Source organism: Mandrillus leucophaeus, unplaced genomic scaffold (genome assembly GCF_000951045.1).
Source record: "Mandrillus leucophaeus isolate KB7577 unplaced genomic scaffold, Mleu.le_1.0 Scaffold727, whole genome shotgun sequence".
Classification (NCBI taxonomy): domain Eukaryota; kingdom Metazoa; phylum Chordata; class Mammalia; order Primates; family Cercopithecidae; genus Mandrillus; species Mandrillus leucophaeus.
This window is the reverse complement of record NW_012107886.1, coordinates 1,466,140-1,484,746: the sequence shown is the minus strand read 5'-3', so window position 1 is coordinate 1,484,746 and position 18,607 is coordinate 1,466,140. Positions and strand designations below refer to the sequence as shown.

Genomic DNA, 18,607 nt, shown 5'->3' with positions numbered 1-18,607 from the left:
AGTCATGAAACCAACCCAAATGCCCATCAATGATAAACTGGATGAAGAAAATGTGGTACATATACACCATGGAATACTATGCAGCCATAAAAAGGAATGAGATCATGTCCTTTGCAGGGACATGGATGAAGCTGGAAGCCATTATCCTCAGCAAACTAACACAGGAACAGAAAACCAAACACTGCATGTTCTCACTCATAAGTGAGAGTTGAACATTGAGAACACATGGACACAGAGAGAGGAACAACACACACCAGGGCCTGTTGGGTGGTAGGAGGTGAGGGGAATGAACTTAGAGGATGGGTCAATAGATGCAGCAAACCACCATGGCACACATATTCCTATGTAACAAACCTGCACGTTCTGTACATGTATCCATTTTTTTAGAAGAAATAAAAAATAAGTTGTATATATTACGTATTATTTCCTTTTTTTTTTTTTTTTCCAGATGGAGTCTCGCTCTGTCGCCCAGGCTAGGGTGCAGTGGCATGATCTCGGCTCACTGCAACCTCTGCCTGCAGGGTTCACGCCATTCTCCTGCCTCAGACTCCCGAGTAGTTGGGACTACAGGTGCCCGCCACCACACCCGGCTAATTTTTGTATTTTTTTAGTATAAAAAAATCACCATTTTTTACTATATAAAATCATCATGTTAGTCAGGGTGGTCTCAAACTCCTGATCTCGTGATCTGCCCACCTCGGCCTCCCAAAGTGCTGAGATTACAGGCGTGAGCCACCACTTTCTCTGTGTGTGTGTGTGTGTGTGTAATTGTATTCAATATATATCCATATATACATATAGTATAGATGTTTGTAAATACATTTTTTAAAAGTCCAGAAAGATAGACTGTTGATAGTAGTCGCCTATTAGCATGGATGTGGGAGAAGACCAGAAACTCACAGAATGAGGAGCTTCTATATATATTTTACTTATGTTTTGAGTTTCTAATTTTATCTATGCATTTCAATGCTCTGATAACTAAAAAATAATAAATTTTCAAAGAAACTTGATAAATAGTTAAAAATGAGATAATTCTTAGTAAAGGCAGTAGAAGTTCAGAAAATGATTAGAGTAAAAAGATGACAAATTATTCCAGAGCGCTCTTCATCTCTGCAGGTCACATTCTCTATCTCCTTCTCTTTCTCCTCTTTAAAAAGCTAGCAATTGGAACAGACACTTTAGAACAATTGTTTTACCTATGGAATAAAATTTTGCACCCCCTCACTTTTTACTCACACCTCCTAGCCTTCCCAAATCCACACTACATAAAAGGTTTGCCAACTCTAGAGATCATTTGTAGAACAAAAAAAGAAAAAAAATCAAATCAAATCAATACAACAAACCCAAACTGGCCACTAGAGGGAGAACATCACACATAAAACCACTTTGAGCTCCCACTCCACAGAGAACCATACCCACAGACGGAGGCACAAGGGTTGGCTCCACAAGAGACTGTTCAAAGCTAAAAGCCCACAAGCAATCATCAATGTGATTCAGTCTTTGGCTTGCCTAATATGTCCTGAAGCAAAGGGTTTTGTTAATAAATACAAAATTACAAATGCAAATATGTTTCCCATATTAGCGAAGTCCCCCTACCCTCCCTGCTCTGAACTAAATGTTTACAAATGTTCTGGAACAGAAGCAAATGTTGAGTTGGAAGCTGCCCTGAAACTGAGTCTTAAGAAACAATACCCAGTTGTGAGCCCAGCCGCAGAGTTAGGAGAAGCAAGCAAAAAACTTCAGCCTAATTTTACAAAGACCAGGGGATTTAATCTTATCAAGGAAGTCCTCTCGTATACTTTTTCAGACTGCTATTTAATGAGGATGCAGCACACTTTCCCTTTCATTCTTCACACACTGATCTCAGTCATCTTTATCAGCCACATTCTTTTTTATGTATTTGTGCCTGGAACAAATTAGCTGATAATGCACCTTTTGATCATTTTTTCCAGTGGATGAATGTGTTTCATGCACCCTAGTCTTCTTCCATGCCGCCCCTAAAAAAAAAAAAAAAATACTCCATTTCTTTAGGGTAACATAATCATTTTAAAAAAGAAGTGACACATGGGTGGGGAGGGAGGTGTGATGAAAACACGTCTTTCAAAAATGTGTAGTCTTAGCCTTGGCCATTTCATTACCATATTGAGAATAATTACTGCATTGTGACTAAGCATCAGCCCTTGAAGTTTGGAGTGGATTTAAAGCAGGTCAAAGGTTTACACTCAGATCCCTCTATACTGACTGCTTTAACCCTCCTGCCTTGATTCTACCTTTTCTAGAAGTACTTGCACTTAATTTTCAAAATCTGAAGAAGAAACAGATTTAGTAACTTGTCCAAAGTCACAAATCTAGTAAGTGGTAGGAGAAGAATTTAAACCCAGACAGTCTGGCTCCAGAGCCCATGTTCTTAACCACTAATCCATTCCACCTCCTCACTCTTTGCCTTTTTTCTCCTGAAAGCTATCCCTTGCCCCAGTAATCTCCTGTCTTCAGTCCACTGCTCCCCACCCCAAACTCACAATAAAACAACGGACTCAATGATACAGTGGAGAGAACGGAAGTCACAAAAATGGTGTGAGTCCTGGTTCTGCCTCACTCAACCATGTCACCTGGGGCATCTTGAGTCCTAGTTTTCTAAATGCACATTGGGAATATTAACCAAAAATAACCAGTTCCCCCAAGACTGCTTTGCAAATTAAATTAGGTCATTTACACAAAGCCTCCAGCACAGTGCTTGGCACCTGAGAGGTGCCTGTTGGCTGGAAAGCAAACCAGCCAAGACAAGAGAAGACATAGAACAACCACAATTTATCACATAATGAACACAGTCTACCAGGAGAAAAGAGCTGTTTCAGAAAGTAACATTTTCACCTTCCTCATTGGCCTTATAATACAGCCACCATCTGGGGAAAGATGGCTGGGGACATCGCAGGGTCCCACCACCACGTCACCTTGAGAGGAGGCTGCAATAGGGAATCTTCCATGACTTGCACCGAATACTTGCAAAGCCCTTTTTGGGAGTCATTGTATACAAAGTGATTCCAACTACAGGACTGTTGAGGCCAGTCCTTGCATAGAATTATGTTCCAAAGGATGTAGGTCCATTATTGCTGCCTGTTAAAAAAAAAAAAAAAAAAAGTGTGACAACCCATGGCAGGGCCATCTGTCTGTGAAGGGGCCAGGGAAGGAAATTCACCCCTGCATTTCATAGGTCTCCCAAAACAAACAGGAAGAAAGTGCTTCTTAACAGTTAATTTAACTTGCTCTTGTGGTCATTTAAACCCAATTCTTTTTGACCGTCCTCAGAAGAGATGGAAAAAGGTTGTCATTTTCTCCCAAGACAGATTCAATCACTCTGAGACCTTGCTCTTCTCCTAGATGAACAGCTCTCCCACTTTTTGGTTTCAGGATCCCTTTACACTCCTAGAAATCATTGAGGACCCCACAGAATGTCTGTAATGTGCATTTTATCTACAGACATTGAACATATTAAAAGATTGACCCAAGTATGGTGGCTCACACCTGTAATCCCAGAGCTTCGAGAGCTCGAGGCAGAAGGATGGCTTGAGGCCAGGAGCTTAAGACCAGTTTGAGCAACATAGGAAGACCCCCCCTCTTTGCATTTTAAGAAAAAATTAAGATTAGGAAATTTTTTAACTTAAAAATATACAAGCTGATATTCTGTGAGCCCTCAGGCTACATATCATGTAATCTCTAGAAAACTCTACTGCACACTCTTGAGATAATTTAAAAAACAAACAACATCTTAATATTAATATGAAAATCGGTTTGACTCACAGGCCCCCTGAAAGGGGGCTGGAGGTCTCTGGAGTCTCCAGACCACACTTGGAGAACTGCTGAGCTAGAAAAAACCTCCTACAACAGGTTGTAATGAGTTCTGTCTGCCACATCCTGAACTCTTCTCCTTGGACATCATATTGATTTTCATTTGTTTATTTTCATTTTTATGATTTTTAGAGACAGGGTATGGCTCTGCCACCCAGGCTGGAGTGCAGCGGTGTGATCATAGCAAACTCCTGAGGTCAAGCCATCCTGCCACCTCAGCCTTACTCCTGAATTGCTAGGACTATAGGACAATGCTACCATGCCTAGCTATTTTTTCTATTTTTGGTAGAGATGGGGTCTTACTATGTTGCCTAGGCCGATCATGAACTCCTGGCCTCAAGTGATCCTCCTGCCTTGGCCTCCCAAAGTGCTAGGCCTACTGGCAGGAGCCACCCTGCCCAGCCCCCATCTTGATTTTTAAATCTGGTAATTTATGTAGTTAGAATTAAGATCCTGGACCAGTAATCTCAAAGAAGGATTAAATAAGAAGAATGTAAACAATTAGGCAGAACTACCCAAACAACTATTCTCTAAAACTGAAACGCAAATCAGCACTGAAGACACCACAGAAATCCTTGAACAGGCTGATCAACATAGCATGGGCCAGCAGACTATCCTCCCTTTTCTTTCTTCCTTCTTTTTAATTCTTGTTATGCCCACAAATGACTTTTCCATTGGTATTAAACCTGCTAGAGGTTCTTTGTGAGGTGGATTCAAGAGGAAAAGTCCCAGAGTTTCACGATTTATGTAGAAATAACCAGGTCTCCTTTCCCTTCCGTGAGAACTTTGTGGGACAGACAGATCATGCAGGAGCAGGTATTTCCAAATTCAAGTACTAACAGGAGTTTGGGGATTAATCATGCCAGCTTTTTTCTTTTTTAATGTTTGATATGGGGGTCAAGGTTAAGCTTTTCTATGCAGTCTCTTCGTTCTTTCTTACTCTTAGCCTATTTTGTCCTCTGCTCTGTGGCTGTAACTCCATGACTGCCCAGGACCATCTGGTAGTACCTTCCTGCTCCTTTGCTTCTAATAATCATATTTATAACAGGAACAAGTACCTAGGAAGCACTTATCCCAGTACCTGGGAAGCACTTGTCCAAGTACCTAGGAAGCACGTATCCAAGTACTTTGTGCTAAGCACTTTATTTTTGCATTGTCTCATATCTCCCCACAACCCCATAAGGGAGGTATTATTATTTCCATTTTACCTTAGAGGACATTGCTTGCCTCAAGTTGGCACAGTTACGTATGTGGTGGTACAGGGATATGATCCCAGACAATCTTATCCCAAGGCTCTCTACCCACGGTGCTAAACTGCCTTTTAAAGACAGTGATGCCGGACACAGTTGTTTACACCTATAATCCCGGCATTTTGGGATGCTGAGACAAGTGGATTGCTTGAGCCGTGGAGTTCAAGACCAGCCTGGGCAACATGGAAAAACCCCATCTCTACAAAAAAATACAAAAAACTAGCTGGACATGGTGGCATGTGCCTGTAGTCCCAGATACTCAGAAGGCTGAGGTGGGAGGACCACCTGAGCCTAGGAGGTAGAAGCTGTAGTGAGCCATGATTGCACCACTGCCCTCAAGCCTGGATGACAGAGGGAGAGTCTGTCTCAAAAAAATAAAAATAAAAATAAAACACAGTGACTGAAGAGATTAAAAGGTCATCCTTCCCATGTCATTTAAAGGTAAATAAATAAAATCTTATTTGGCAAAGGTGTAGAGCAGAGAAAAATTGTGGACTTTGAAAAAGCAACAAATGGCTCTTCCCCACAGGCACCAAAGTAAACGTAGGTGAACCTTTTATCAGTGCCACCTGACAAGGAAAGCCTTCTCTCTTCTCCCCTGCTAGTCTGTTAGTGGTTTCACTTTTCCCCTAAGCGTTGATTCACAGCTTCTGGCATTACCCTGTTGAGGTCCAAGCTGACACGCTGGAAAAGAGTTGCTCTGATCAGTCTTCCATTCCCCTTGGCAAAGAAAACAAGGGGTTTGTCAAATATGGCCCAGACCCAAGGGTGGGAGAGCAATCCTATCCGACCTTCAATTACTCTGAACTGGAATCACCTTCTTCCCTGACGACTGTGACTAATTCCAAAGGCCTAACCAGCCTTCTCGTAATGATGACTTTGGGGTCAATTACTTTGGGGACAGATTAGAATCTGATCTGAAGCTGAAAAATTCCGCCCCCTTGGTACTAATCCCTTGAACTTTCCAATCCTAAATAGGGCAAGTTTCAGGAAAGAGCATTTCTCATTTTACAGCCTACCTGAATACTGTCTGTAACGATTTTGCTTAATCAAAAAATTAATTAAACTCTTGCTCTAATGGTCTAAACACAAGAGTCAGAGGAAGGAAGTTCTGGCCACCTGCCAAAGCTCCATCTGAGGCTCTCGGAGTTAATAATTTCCATGGTGTTTTAAGCATTTGAAACAACAAAGGCTAGCTTTCACTAATAGCACAACTGACTCTGGAAAGCCTATAAAAATGAGGCCTGCTCAAGGGTGGTTTGTATCCAGAGAATTAAGTTTTAACAAATAAAATTAAATCAACAGTCAATAAATTAAAATTTTGCTATTCTCTGATATTAATCTGCACACTTAGCCATAAGTGCTCAAGTTAATGAAAATGGGCTGTCCATGGCTCTGCTGAGATTACCCATCGCTGTTAAATGGTTTTTGGTGGGGACGGCGTGGGGATAGAGGAGAGGAGTCTCGAAAGGCATTTCTAGGCAAGATGAGGTCCCTGGGCAAGTCACGGCCCTTTTCCACATTTATGCATTTCTTACTAGTACATTACTTACTTAATCAGTCATTCTTCAGATATAAATACATACAAATTTTTTTTTTTTTTTTTTTTTTTTTTTGCTCTGTGTCAACTCTTCATAATCCAGGCTGCAAATGCAAACTGGCACCCTGCAGATGAAACAGAGCTGCAGAAGCAATTATTAGGTCTTCACAGTGTTTGCTTTTTTAAAATCTTGGTTGCCAACATTAAAAACTCAGAAGACTTCACACGAAAATGCAAACATCCAGCCAGTCCTGGAAACTGGATAACTGAGCAACTCCCGGCTGACATTTCTGCAGGGCAGCCATGGACGAGAACAGAGCAGTGGCAGCACGCTTACAACAGGCCTCACTCACGCCCAGCCTGCTTCACCTGTTGACACATCTTGCCTGGCTCTGCACTTCCTTTGTTCCTCCATAACCAGCCTGCAGGTTAACTCCCTTATGAGAAATACTGATAATGGAATGTTAATATTTGTTGGAAGGAAGGAGGGCAGGAGGGAGACAGAAATGCCAAATATTTAAAAAAGAAAACATAAGCCCACACTAATCCCTTTCATAAAATTCCTGAAGTTTCAGAACAGAAAGCACTATGTTTACGGTGTTTTTTTCAAGATATTCCTGAAGTCAACCATGGATTTTACCACATGCAAAAATTCTGTTTGCAGCTTGAATACTGAGGACAAAAATGTGATCTATTTTGAAAAGGTGATTAGCAAGAGAATTAAAATACTAGATTCTCATGGATGAAATTTCAGTCATTATTTTTTATCAACAGAATTCTCAGTAAAGACAGTCCCTGAAAAATAGAATTTACCAATGCACTACTTTGAAGCCACCACCCCCACCACACCCCTGCCCCAACTAACTTTTATTTATTTATTTATTTTGAGACAGAGTTTCGCTCTTGTCACCTAGGCTGGAGTGCAATGGCGTGATCTCAGCTCACTGCAACCTCCGCCTCCTGAGTTCAATTGATTCTCCTGCCTCAGCCTCCGAGTAGCTGGGATTATAGGCATCCACCACCAAGCCCAGCTAATTTTTGTATTTTTAGTAGAGACGGGGTTTCACCATGTTGGCCAGGTTGGTCATGAACTCCTGACCTCAGCTGATCCACCCACCTCGGCCTCCCAAAGTGCTGGGATTACAGGCATGAGCCACCGTGCCTGGCCCCAACGAACTCTTACTAAAATAAATGGTAGCTTCCATTTCTTTTTTTCCTCAAGGGTCATATGGACAATTGAGATGCTCTGTTCAAAAAGAGGTAGAAGGTGGGGGTGAAAAGAAAATGTCCATATTGACACAGAGCTGTACTCCATTTTAAGCTGTAGGTTGAACCATGTAGTTTGAGGCATCTATGCAGCCCATTTTCCATGAAGAAAAGGTCCCTCTTGATTACCACCCCTATTTCCCCCAGCCCCTACCTTCTTCTAATCATGTTTACAGCTTTTAAAAAACAGAGATACACCTTGCTTGTCACTCAACTGTCACGTACAATCCAAAAATAAAGACCATCCAGGATTCAGGACTAAAGCAGACTTGAGAACAAACCTCAAATTCCTTCCATGTTTCAATGGGGCAAGCAACGAGAATTAGAAACCAACTCTAGATATAAGAGTTCCTAAAACAACAACAACAAAAAACAGTTTTTTAATACTGCAACTGGAACTGGCACATTGACCAAATGGTCTGCTCTGCTCCAAGTGTTTATTTAAAGCAGAAATAGCTCACAAGCGATTAATAAACAGAATGGAGGACAGTAGAATGTGGAAGTCATGTTGGATCACATGTGGTTTAAAACGTGTTTTGAAACAAGCAGGCACAAACTTTCTCATAATTTAAGAGAAAACCTTAGCAATATATGAAGACCTTCAGGAAAAAAAAAAAAAAAAATCCTATGAAAGTGCCTTCTTTTAGTGCATCTAGTGATTTATTTAGTGGCTTCAAGAACTGTTCCAGTTTCCACTGTGTTAAGCTCTCTCTGTGTTAAGCAACACTGCCCCTCTTGAAGTTGACTGATGAAGAAATCTACATCCCAGATCAGATTTTTTACTTTTGATGGAAGTGGTCTCCATTAGAAGCATATGTCCTGAAGGTCTTACATCTTGGAGAAGAAAGAAGGTGCCTCAAGGCTTAAGGCTGCAAAGGATCAACTGGGCTGTAATGCTGGCTGCAAATGCCAGTGGAGATTGAATTAAGCTACTGGTTTTGTTAGGATAGTTATTATTTTGCTAGTGCTGTGGTACAATGTACAAAGTTCCTTAAGTTTTGAGTAATCTGCCTTTCCCCTTACGCCTCTATTTTTCTGTGTGCAATTTTACAGAAAGTGAGGCTTTTCAGGACTACATCTATGGCATTCAAACTGAACTTTTCACAGTCCCATTTTGTTGGTCTGCTCATATGTCATTATCCAACATTATAAACTGTAGTGACTATAGCTAGCCATAGTTTAGGGTACTCTTTAGTTGGTAACCCAGACATGTAGTTCTTAAATAAATGGCTTGTTAGGATGTCATTTTATTTTATTTATTTTTAGAGACAGGGTCTTTCTCTGTTGCCCAGGCTGGTGTAAATGGGCACAATCATAGTTTACTGCAGCCTTGAGCTCCTGGGCACAAGCAAACCTCCCACCTCAGCCTCTCAGGTAGCTGGGATTACAGGTACACACTGCCATGCCCAACTAATTTTGATTTTTCATTTTTTGTAAAGATAGGGTCTCGCTTTGTTGCTATATTACTCCATGTTCACACTGTTATGAAGGAATACCTGAGACTGGGTAATTTATAAAGAAAAGAGGTTTAATTGACTCACAGTTCCACATGGCTGGGGAAACTTACAATCATGGCGGAAGGCACCTCTTCACAGGGTGGCAGGAGAGTGAGTGCTGAGCAATGGGGGAAAAGCCCCTTATAAAACCATCAGAACTTGTGAGAACTAACTCACTATCACAAGAACAGCATAGGGGTTACTGCCCCCATGATTCAATTACTCCCACCAGGTCCCTTGCACAACACCTGGGGATTATGGGAACTACAATTCAAGATGAGATTTGGGTGGGGACACAGTCAAACCATATCAGTTGACCAGGCTGGTCTCAAGTTCCTGGCCTCAAATGATCCGTTCGCCTCAACTTCCCAAAGCACTGGGATTATAGATATCAGCCACTGTCCCCAACTTAGGAATTCATTTTAAATGCCTTCCAGTATTGTGCTGCTGCTAAAAATGCAATTCTAAAAAGTATACCCCAAACACCAAAAATATTTATGCAATATAACATTAATTAACAAGAGAAGAATTCAAAATATACACACTATAAATATAACAATGTAAAAAATATATGCAGGTGGGAGGTAACAAGTAAAAACAAACTGTACTGGAGTAGGACGACTTTAAAAATAAAATCTCTTATTTCCTACATTAGTTATTTGCTACAAATGTTTTTTTCCCCCCTGCCCCGGGATTAATCATCAGTAGGTGGAAGTTTGTAGAAAAACATTTAATATCCACAAAATGAACCACAAATGTGGCTAAACATGCCAGCTACATGACTTTTTTTTTTTTCTCTGGGACAAAGTCTTGTTCTGTTATCCAGGCTGGAATGCAATGGCGTGATCTCAGCTCACTGCAACCTCTGCCTCTCAAGTTCAAGCGATTCTTCTGGCTCAGTCCTGAGTAGCTGGGACTACAGGCACATGCCACCACTCCTGGCAAAATTTTTTTTTTTTTTTTTTGTATTTTTAGTAGAAATAGGGTTTTGGCATGTTGGCCAGGCTAATCTCGAACTCCTGACCTTGAGTGATCTACCCACCTTGGCCTCCCAAAGTGCTGGGGTTACAGGCATGAGCCACTGAGCCTGGCCTACACAATTGCTTTTCAAGTGAAATGTTTTAACATGTTAAGAGGCGAAGCACAAAAGTAGTAAATGTGTTGGTTAAACACTTTTGAATATTATTTGATTTAAACATTTCTTTTGAATGGCATGCAAGAAATGACTTAGGGGTTCTCAGGACTGAGGAATCAGGATGGGAACTTTGATAAGAGGGACCTTAGGTCAAAATCCATTGTTCTAAAACAAGGTGCTTTCCTGGCATGGGAAGCAAATGCTGGGTTTTACAAGACCACCAACCGGGGCAGTGCCTTTGACTTGGCATTTATCTACTGTGGCAACAAGCAGCAAGGTCATGATAGGGTTCCTGGTGGAATAGCCTTGCTATTTGGAATAAAAATTCCCACAAATTACCTATATATCAAAGTTATCCACTAGCTAATAAACATGGAAGTCTTCTAGCAAATAAAACATGCATATCACAAAGTCCTTTCTTTAAAAGAAAACGCAAAGAAGAGAAAGAGAAAAGAAGCTGATGAGAGTGAAGCCTGATTTAGCAGATAAGTTTATTCGACATAGTGCATGATTCAAAGCATCTGATATTCCATAGCCAACAAGGTTTCCTATTCCCTATTACAAAATACCGGATACCCTGAATATAGCTAATTCAAGGTCCTCATTCCTTTCACCCTATACCTAGAATTAAACAGGTTTCCCCATTTAGCACACATTTCACATTCACTGAAGGCTTTGGGGAGAGGGGCAAACAGAGCTTATGACTGCCCCTCTGAACCAAAGGCACTTAATGTTAAAAGATAAAGCACAGTAGAGTCACCCCACAGACATTCCTGTGTGTTCAATGGCTGAACTTCAGCATACCATCACTGGCCCATGTGGGATTCATCATAACGATGTAAAAGACATTGATTTCCTTGGAAAAACAAAGTGCAGTATGAATATAAAGGAGTCACCACCATCCCTTTTCTGAAAATAATACATAAGAGAACTCTTACTTTACATGATTAGTATCACTCAAGGTTCACACATGGAAAAAATAGCTAAAAAATAATCTATCATAAATTCTCACTATGAAGTCACAATAGAATCTGATATCCTCTTTAGAACTGATGAGTTGGAGAGAAACCCAGAGGTCATGCTGTCCATCCCCTCATTTGATAGGGGAGGGAACTTGAGGCCCAGGAAGGCCAAGTGTCAGACCTGGGGTCTAACTCCTGTGGCAGAGCCTGTGTAGGATGCGGGCCTCCTGAAGCCTAGGTCAGGGTTCCCTCCACTCCCCTTCTTCTTTAAAGACTCTCAAAAGTAAAATATGGCGATGATCTTCAAAGATGCACCACACAATAAAGCACATGCACTGACCCAGGTCAGCGATTTGGTCTCACAAGGCAGTTCCTTTGGCCGTTGGGCAGGTATGTAACCCACCTCAGGGTGGGAATTCTTGGCATGAGATCATTCAGAGTTCTGAGGGAAGCCCAGTGTAGGTCAGACACGACTCCTTCTTGGATTGGGAAAATTCTTCTCGGTTGTCAGTCCATGGTGGGCAGGCGGTCGGCCGCACAGCGGAATCCCAGATTCGAAGCAGAGCTATCAGGTGTGTTCTGGCTACGAGCAGCACAGCGATACCTGTAACAATAGGACTGTGCAGAGAGAAAAAGCAAGGTAAGTGCTACTGGGACTCTCGGCTGAGGGCTCTAACCTGTCAGATGCATGTTGCACAAAAGCACCAGCTGCAGACAGTGCTTCCCCACAACCCTGGCAGTATGGATACTTCACATGTATGCTTTAAAAAGGGCAGCACATTCAAGAATTAACCACATATTTTCCAACGTCCTTTACCTTATAAACGTAACACAGATATAGTACAAAGATGTTCCGCGTTAGATAGAACAGCAAAAAAGAAAAACATAAAAACCAATGATTGCCTAAGTTTAGGCACATCCATATAACAGAAAAGCAAGCAGCCATTGAAAGTCATGTTTTTACATAATATTTAATGACACAGGACTTTTTCATGACAAAATGTAAAATGAGGCCAGGTGCACTGGCTCACACCTGTAATCTCAACATTTTGGGAGGCTGAAATGGGAGGACTGCTTGAGGCCAGGAGCTCAAGGCCAGCCTGGGCAACACAGTAAGACCCCATCTCTACAAAAAATTAGCTAAGCATGGTGGTGTGCACCTGTAGTCCCAGCTTCTCAAGAGGTTGAAGTGGGAAGATCTCTTGAGTCCAGGTGTTTGAGGCTGCAGTGCACCATCACTGAGCCACTGTGCTAAAGTCTGGGTGACAGAGCAAGATCTTGTCTCCAAAAAAAAAAAAAAGTTAAATGAAAAAGTCAGAATATAAAGCTGTATATGTGGTATGACCTCAGTGTAGATAACTACATATGCCAAGAAAAAAAGACTGGAAGGTTCTGAATGCACCACAGTGTGCACAGCAGTTATCCCTCAAGCAACCTGAGTTTCATACTTCCTATATGAAACCTATGCAGTATTCCTATACAATAAGAATTAATATATATTAATTTTTTAAATTAAACTAAGTAATAAGTGATAGATGGCCACTGAAAAAATATTAAGAATAACACTAAGATATCATTTAATATCTAAATAATATTTATGATATCATTTACTATCTAAATCATATTTATGATCTCATTTAATACAGTAGATTGGCAAAAAATTAAACAATAAGCCTAGGAACATCAAATGTAGGAAAGGCTGTGGGACAACATTGCTTTTTAAAAATGTGTTGCTTTGGGAGTTTAAATCATAGTAACTAATAAAGCTATACAATGTTGTGTGCAGTTTGTTTTACATCTGTGTTATTAAATAAGAGCCGGGCACAAGTATACACATGCACACCAACACAGACCTTCAGCACCTAGTACACACCAGACATGGGGCTAGGCATCTTCATCTGTTACGTCATTTGATTGTAACAGCCCAGAGAAACTCAATGACTTACCCAAAATTGCACAGTTATTAAAGAAAGCAGAATTCCAGCTCAGGTCTAACTGGTGTGCTTGCTTTCCTGGCAAGATTCTATACTCCAGAGGGAAGGTTATCACAACTCATGTCTTCTTTCCCACTGCCCAATACACAAGCCCTGCATGCACTTGTACACTTGCACAAACATAAGACAGCCTAACGCACATATCCCTGCCTACCTAGCAGGTATTCAGTGATTAACCACAGATTACTTCAAAAGCCTCCACATGCCAAAAATAACCACGCATGAAACTCTTGTGCCCTAGGATTGTTCTCCGATCCAAAATAACGGAGAATAAAAATAAACTAGTCATCCTGTGTGCCATGAGTATACACTATGAGTTGGCCCAGTACAGCTCAAGTCTCCGCAAGCTGGTTAAAGAAGTTTCACAAAGAAATGTGTGGAATAACTTTAGAATCTGTGCAGAAGCGATAATTTGGAGTCAGGGGGAAGTCAGCATGCAAAAGGTTTTTTTATTTTTTAATTATTCTCCTTGCTCTCAGAAGAATAAAATGCTTCTTATCTTTATGAAAAGTATCTCTAAAGTTGACACAGAAATTCTCTGGAGCACTTCTACTGTAAAAAGAAAGACACAGTGCTTTGTCTTCTATAGATAGTGAAATGATAGCAACCAATTTTCTAATTTGCCTTGTGGTCAGTGAAGAATATGACATTAGCAATTCTCAGGTAGACAGAGGGACGATGAATTTAAAATGTGCTTGAAATAATTGATAAATTGATGGCATCTCCTACTATATGTGATGCGCATGCAACGGAAGCTCTCAAATGACTAGAGGTGACCATGGAGGAAGACAGAGCAAAAGCCTCATCCCATGCAGGGCCTACTCATTGGGCTGCTGTGAAACAACAGTGCTTTGGTATTTCCAGAACCAAGTTCCTGTGGATAATCCAGGGCCCCATGCAACCAAGCATGTGTGGCCAATTCCACACCTCAGCAAAGATCAGGTTCAGGGGGAGCTACACAGACGACATGACATTCTTGTCCCATAAATGTACACACATGACCAAAAACAATCAAGTGTTTCCTGATTGCTCACTCATTACACCCACAGAAAAGATCAGAGTAGAATTACGTTCCTGTCTTGCTGGAGATCTCAGACTGGTTGAAGAAACAGACTATACATCAAACAGCTACAAAGCATGTAGGGGTAAACAATTCTGAGGTAATTAGTAATGCAGGTGAAGGAGTTGTCCCTTGTAGAATGCCACAGATTTTAGGAAAGGCTTTTTTAGAAGGCAAAAATTGATGTGGATGAGATTTCCATGATCATGGCAGTGGTCCTCAGACCTGAGCATACATAAGAACGGCCAATACAGCTTGCTTAAATCCATGTTCCTAGGCCACCCATCCAGAAACTCTGATTCAGGAAGTCTAGTATGGGGCTCAAGAACCTACTTCTAACAAGTTTCTAGGTGCTGCTGATGCTACAGGCCCATGGGCCACACTTTGAGTAACACTGGTTTATAGGATTTAGAAGGGCAAGTTGAGAGGATAGCAAGGCCACAGCCTGATAATTTCAGAGCATGGTTTAATTATTCATTGAATATATAAGAGCTTACAATATGCCAGATGCTATTTTAGGTATGGCGGATACAATCAGAACAAGACAAACAAGATACCTGTTATCAGGGAGCTGACATTCAACAGGGAATTGTCAGACAATAAATCAACCAATACATTCAAGCTGTTTTCCAGGAGTAGTCACCTCTGCAGGAAGGAAAATAGGGAAAGAGGACTGAGAGTGACTGGGTAGCTACTTTAGATAGGGTCGTGGTCGGGAAAGGCCCCTCTAAGATCACATGTGGGCTGAGTTGCTCAAAGATCTGGAGAATGAGAATTCCGGGCAAGAGCAATGACTGTCTTTGGGGTAACTGGCTTCCTCACTAAAACAACAAAGGTATTAGCCAGCTTCTAAATAGGTCTTAGAAACCTTGTGTTCAACTGCAGGAAGATGGTAATACCCCTGCCAGCATCTGAATGTGGATATACAATTGCTGCATAAATGGGAAAGTTAAGAAAGCTCTCTGGTGATAGGGCATAGGACTTAGGTTTTTGTTGAACGGCATATTTCTACCTGTCACTTATCTCTTTTTTTTTTTTTTTTTTTTTTAGACGGGGTCTCGCTCTGTCACCCAGGCTGGAGTGCGGTGGCCGGATCTCAGCTCACTGCAAGCTCCGCCTCCCGGGTTCACGCCATTCTCCTGCCTCAGCCTCCCGAGTAGCTGGGACTACAGGCGCCCGCCACCTCGCCCGGCTAGTTTTTTGTATTTTTTAGTAGAGACGGGGTTTCACCGGGTTCGCCAGGATGGTCTCGATCTCCTGACCTTGTGATCCGCCCGTCTCGGCCTCCCAAAGTGCTGGGATTACAGGCTTGAGCCACCGCGCCCTGCCCACTTATCTCTTAAATTATATCAGAAACTATTTTAAAATAAGATGATGTTCATATGCCACAAAACCTAGCATATAACAACTCAAATGAACTGGTGGGACCTGCCCAAAGCACTGTGTTGAGGATTCTACAGCTGTGACACAGGACAGTAGAAAAGAGATATATAAGAGATTATTCCCAGGGCTGTATCTGAAGACCCTGGAATATACAGAATAATTCCATTCTTGAAAGACAAAAATTAAGTTTGCTGGAATACTATCAATTGTTTTCTTTAGGAAACATAATGATTTCATTTTTGTTTTGATCTTTATTATATATTTTCTAATTTGTATGCTATGAAAATGTTTTCTTTGTATAATAAAAAGTTTAAAATCAGTGCTTCTCCCTTCCCCACCACCAAAAGTTTTTTATTAGATCACAGCAATCCCTGACACTGTCCATTAGCCAAAATGACAATAAAAAATTAAACCTTAAAAAGCAAGACTCACTACAAAAGTTAGTATTGAGAGGTCAGAGCCATCAGTTGAGAAAACAGTCAATTCACACATCATTCCATTTCAAATGCACTCATTCACTCAGCAAACATTTATTAATCGTTCAAAGCATATAATTAAAGAGGTAAATGGCCTCATTATAAATGTCCTCATTGCTCTTTCTTTTTTTCCAACTTTATTTTTAGCACCAAAAGTGGTTCTTAAGGATGTGAGGTCTAGGTGGCTGAAAAATGGGTCATTCTATTAATTAAGAACAGGGCAAGTGGGAAGGACCTGTTTTAGTCCTATTTCATCAAGATGGCTAATTACTGTGTGAAATTGATCTCCATGTCTGTGCTAAGAATGTGATCCTAGACTTGGGAACAATCCATTTAAGATAATGACTTACCAGCCTTGGGGCTTCAAAGTCAAGTGGAACAGCAATATGGTTTTTATGAGAGGAAGACTTTTAGGGACAAAGGGCATTTTAAAGATAATTGTAGCTCATGTTAAACAAAATCATTATTGAGAACTCCACAACAGAAGAGATGTCTCAATTTCCCATCCATTGCACTTGCCACTGACACTAGACCAACTCCTTTCGCTCTTCATCTTGGCAGGAAGGTGAGGATTTCCTCAATGTTGTAGGCTGAGCTAAAGACCCAGAGGGATTAATCTAACAACATCAACAACAACGAGTATTTCTTGAGTACTTACTATGTGAACTATTCGAAGAACTTCTTATGTATTAATTCACTTGATCCTTTCAACAATCCTATGAGATAGGCATTATTAGTATCTGCACTGTATACTTGAGGAAAAATTGAGGCACACAGATGTTAATAGTGTGCCTAAGGTTACATGGTTTATAAATGGTGGATCCAAGGTTCCAGCCTATTCAATCTGATTACAAAGTCTGCACCCTTAACCAGATGACATGTTGCCTCATAGTTTTTCTTTCTGTGCCCCTATCTCCTTCTTGAAGCTATACTTTGGATAGATTTTCAAAAAATTATGAATGATCATCAGAATTAACTTTAGCCAGGCAGGCCGGGCATGGTGGCTCACGTCTATAATCTCAGCACTTTGGGACGCCAAGGCGGGAGGATCACTTGAGGTCAGGGGTTCGAGATCAGCCTGGCCAGTTTGGTAAAACCCCATCTCTACACAAAAAGTAGCCGTGCGTGGTGGCACGCACCTGTAATCCCGGCTCTCAGGAAGCTGAGGCAGGAGAAATGCTTGAAATTGGGGGGCGGACGTTGCAGTGAGCCAAGATCATGTCATTGCACTCCAGCCTGGGTGACAGAGTGAGAGTCTGTCTCAAAAAAAAGAATTTACTTTAGCCAGACAAACTCGTGTTGGCCCATGATCAAAAATAAGTTATCATCTAAGCAAGAAAATGTTTTTAAAAATGAATTATAACATTATTCTTTCTACTGATTTTTTTCCTTTTATTGATTTTCACCTATGCCATAAACATTGTTTTTGCCTGTCTAGTTGGGAGTTTATTAGTCAGTTCCTTCTTCAGAAAAGAAGAGGGGAAATAATCTAATTACAATAAAGATGATGCTGATAGGAGCAACTAACTTTTACTGAGCCTTTACCACAAGCTAAGCACTGTACCAAGAACTTATATATGTTGGTTCATTTACCAGAACCTTATAATGGGTATAATGGGTATAATTATAGCATCTTCACCAGAACCTTATAATGGGTATAATTATAGCATGTTACAAATGTGAAAACTGAGGCTTGGAAAGATTAAGTAATTTCCCCAAGGTCACATACCTGGCAAGAAACAGATATAGAACTCCAATCCAGATGTAATTCCCTAATCCACATCCCAATAATTTAGTAAAAGCTGTCACTCTTAATCTACTGGAAAGGCTAAGCACTCTGAAAATAATTCACAATCAACACTGTGCTATTTTCTTGATCTTACAGATATAATCAGACTGATGTTAAAGACCAACCTAATAAACAATTCACTTGACCAAGATCCTGGAAGTGCCATTTTTCTATGGAAAATCCTGTGGATCCCACTCAGTTTTGTCACTCTGCTCTTCTCCTCTTCTGAAATGTTATCCCCATCATATGGAACCTAACTAAATTAAAACAAATCCTTCAGGTAGGCTAAGAAAAGATAAAAATGCGTAATATAAACTTTAAATTAATACTAAAATTATAAAACAAAGAGTTACAGCTAATAAGTATTAAGGAGAGAAAATGGGGTGATAAAAAGTATGCAATCAAAAGGA

General features: G+C 40.8%; 1 protein-coding gene across 4 annotated transcripts in view; it reads right to left on the bottom strand.

The window, feature by feature from the left end:
* SUMF1 (sulfatase modifying factor 1) overlaps window positions 1–18,607 on the bottom strand; it is a 404,376-nt gene that overhangs the window by 285,865 nt on the left and 99,904 nt on the right. For 3 of the 4 annotated variants that reach the window (XM_011965458.1, XM_011965459.1, XM_011965460.1), the window contains one exon: window positions 11,006–12,113. The exons of the other annotated variant lie outside the window; for it this stretch is intronic. In XM_011965458.1, coding sequence (XP_011820848.1) covers window positions 12,003–12,113 — 111 coding nt within the window. In that variant the 3' untranslated portion in view covers window positions 11,006–12,002. Of the gene's footprint in view, window positions 1–11,005; window positions 12,114–18,607 lie in introns of those variants that run through there. 4 annotated transcript variants of the gene reach the window in all.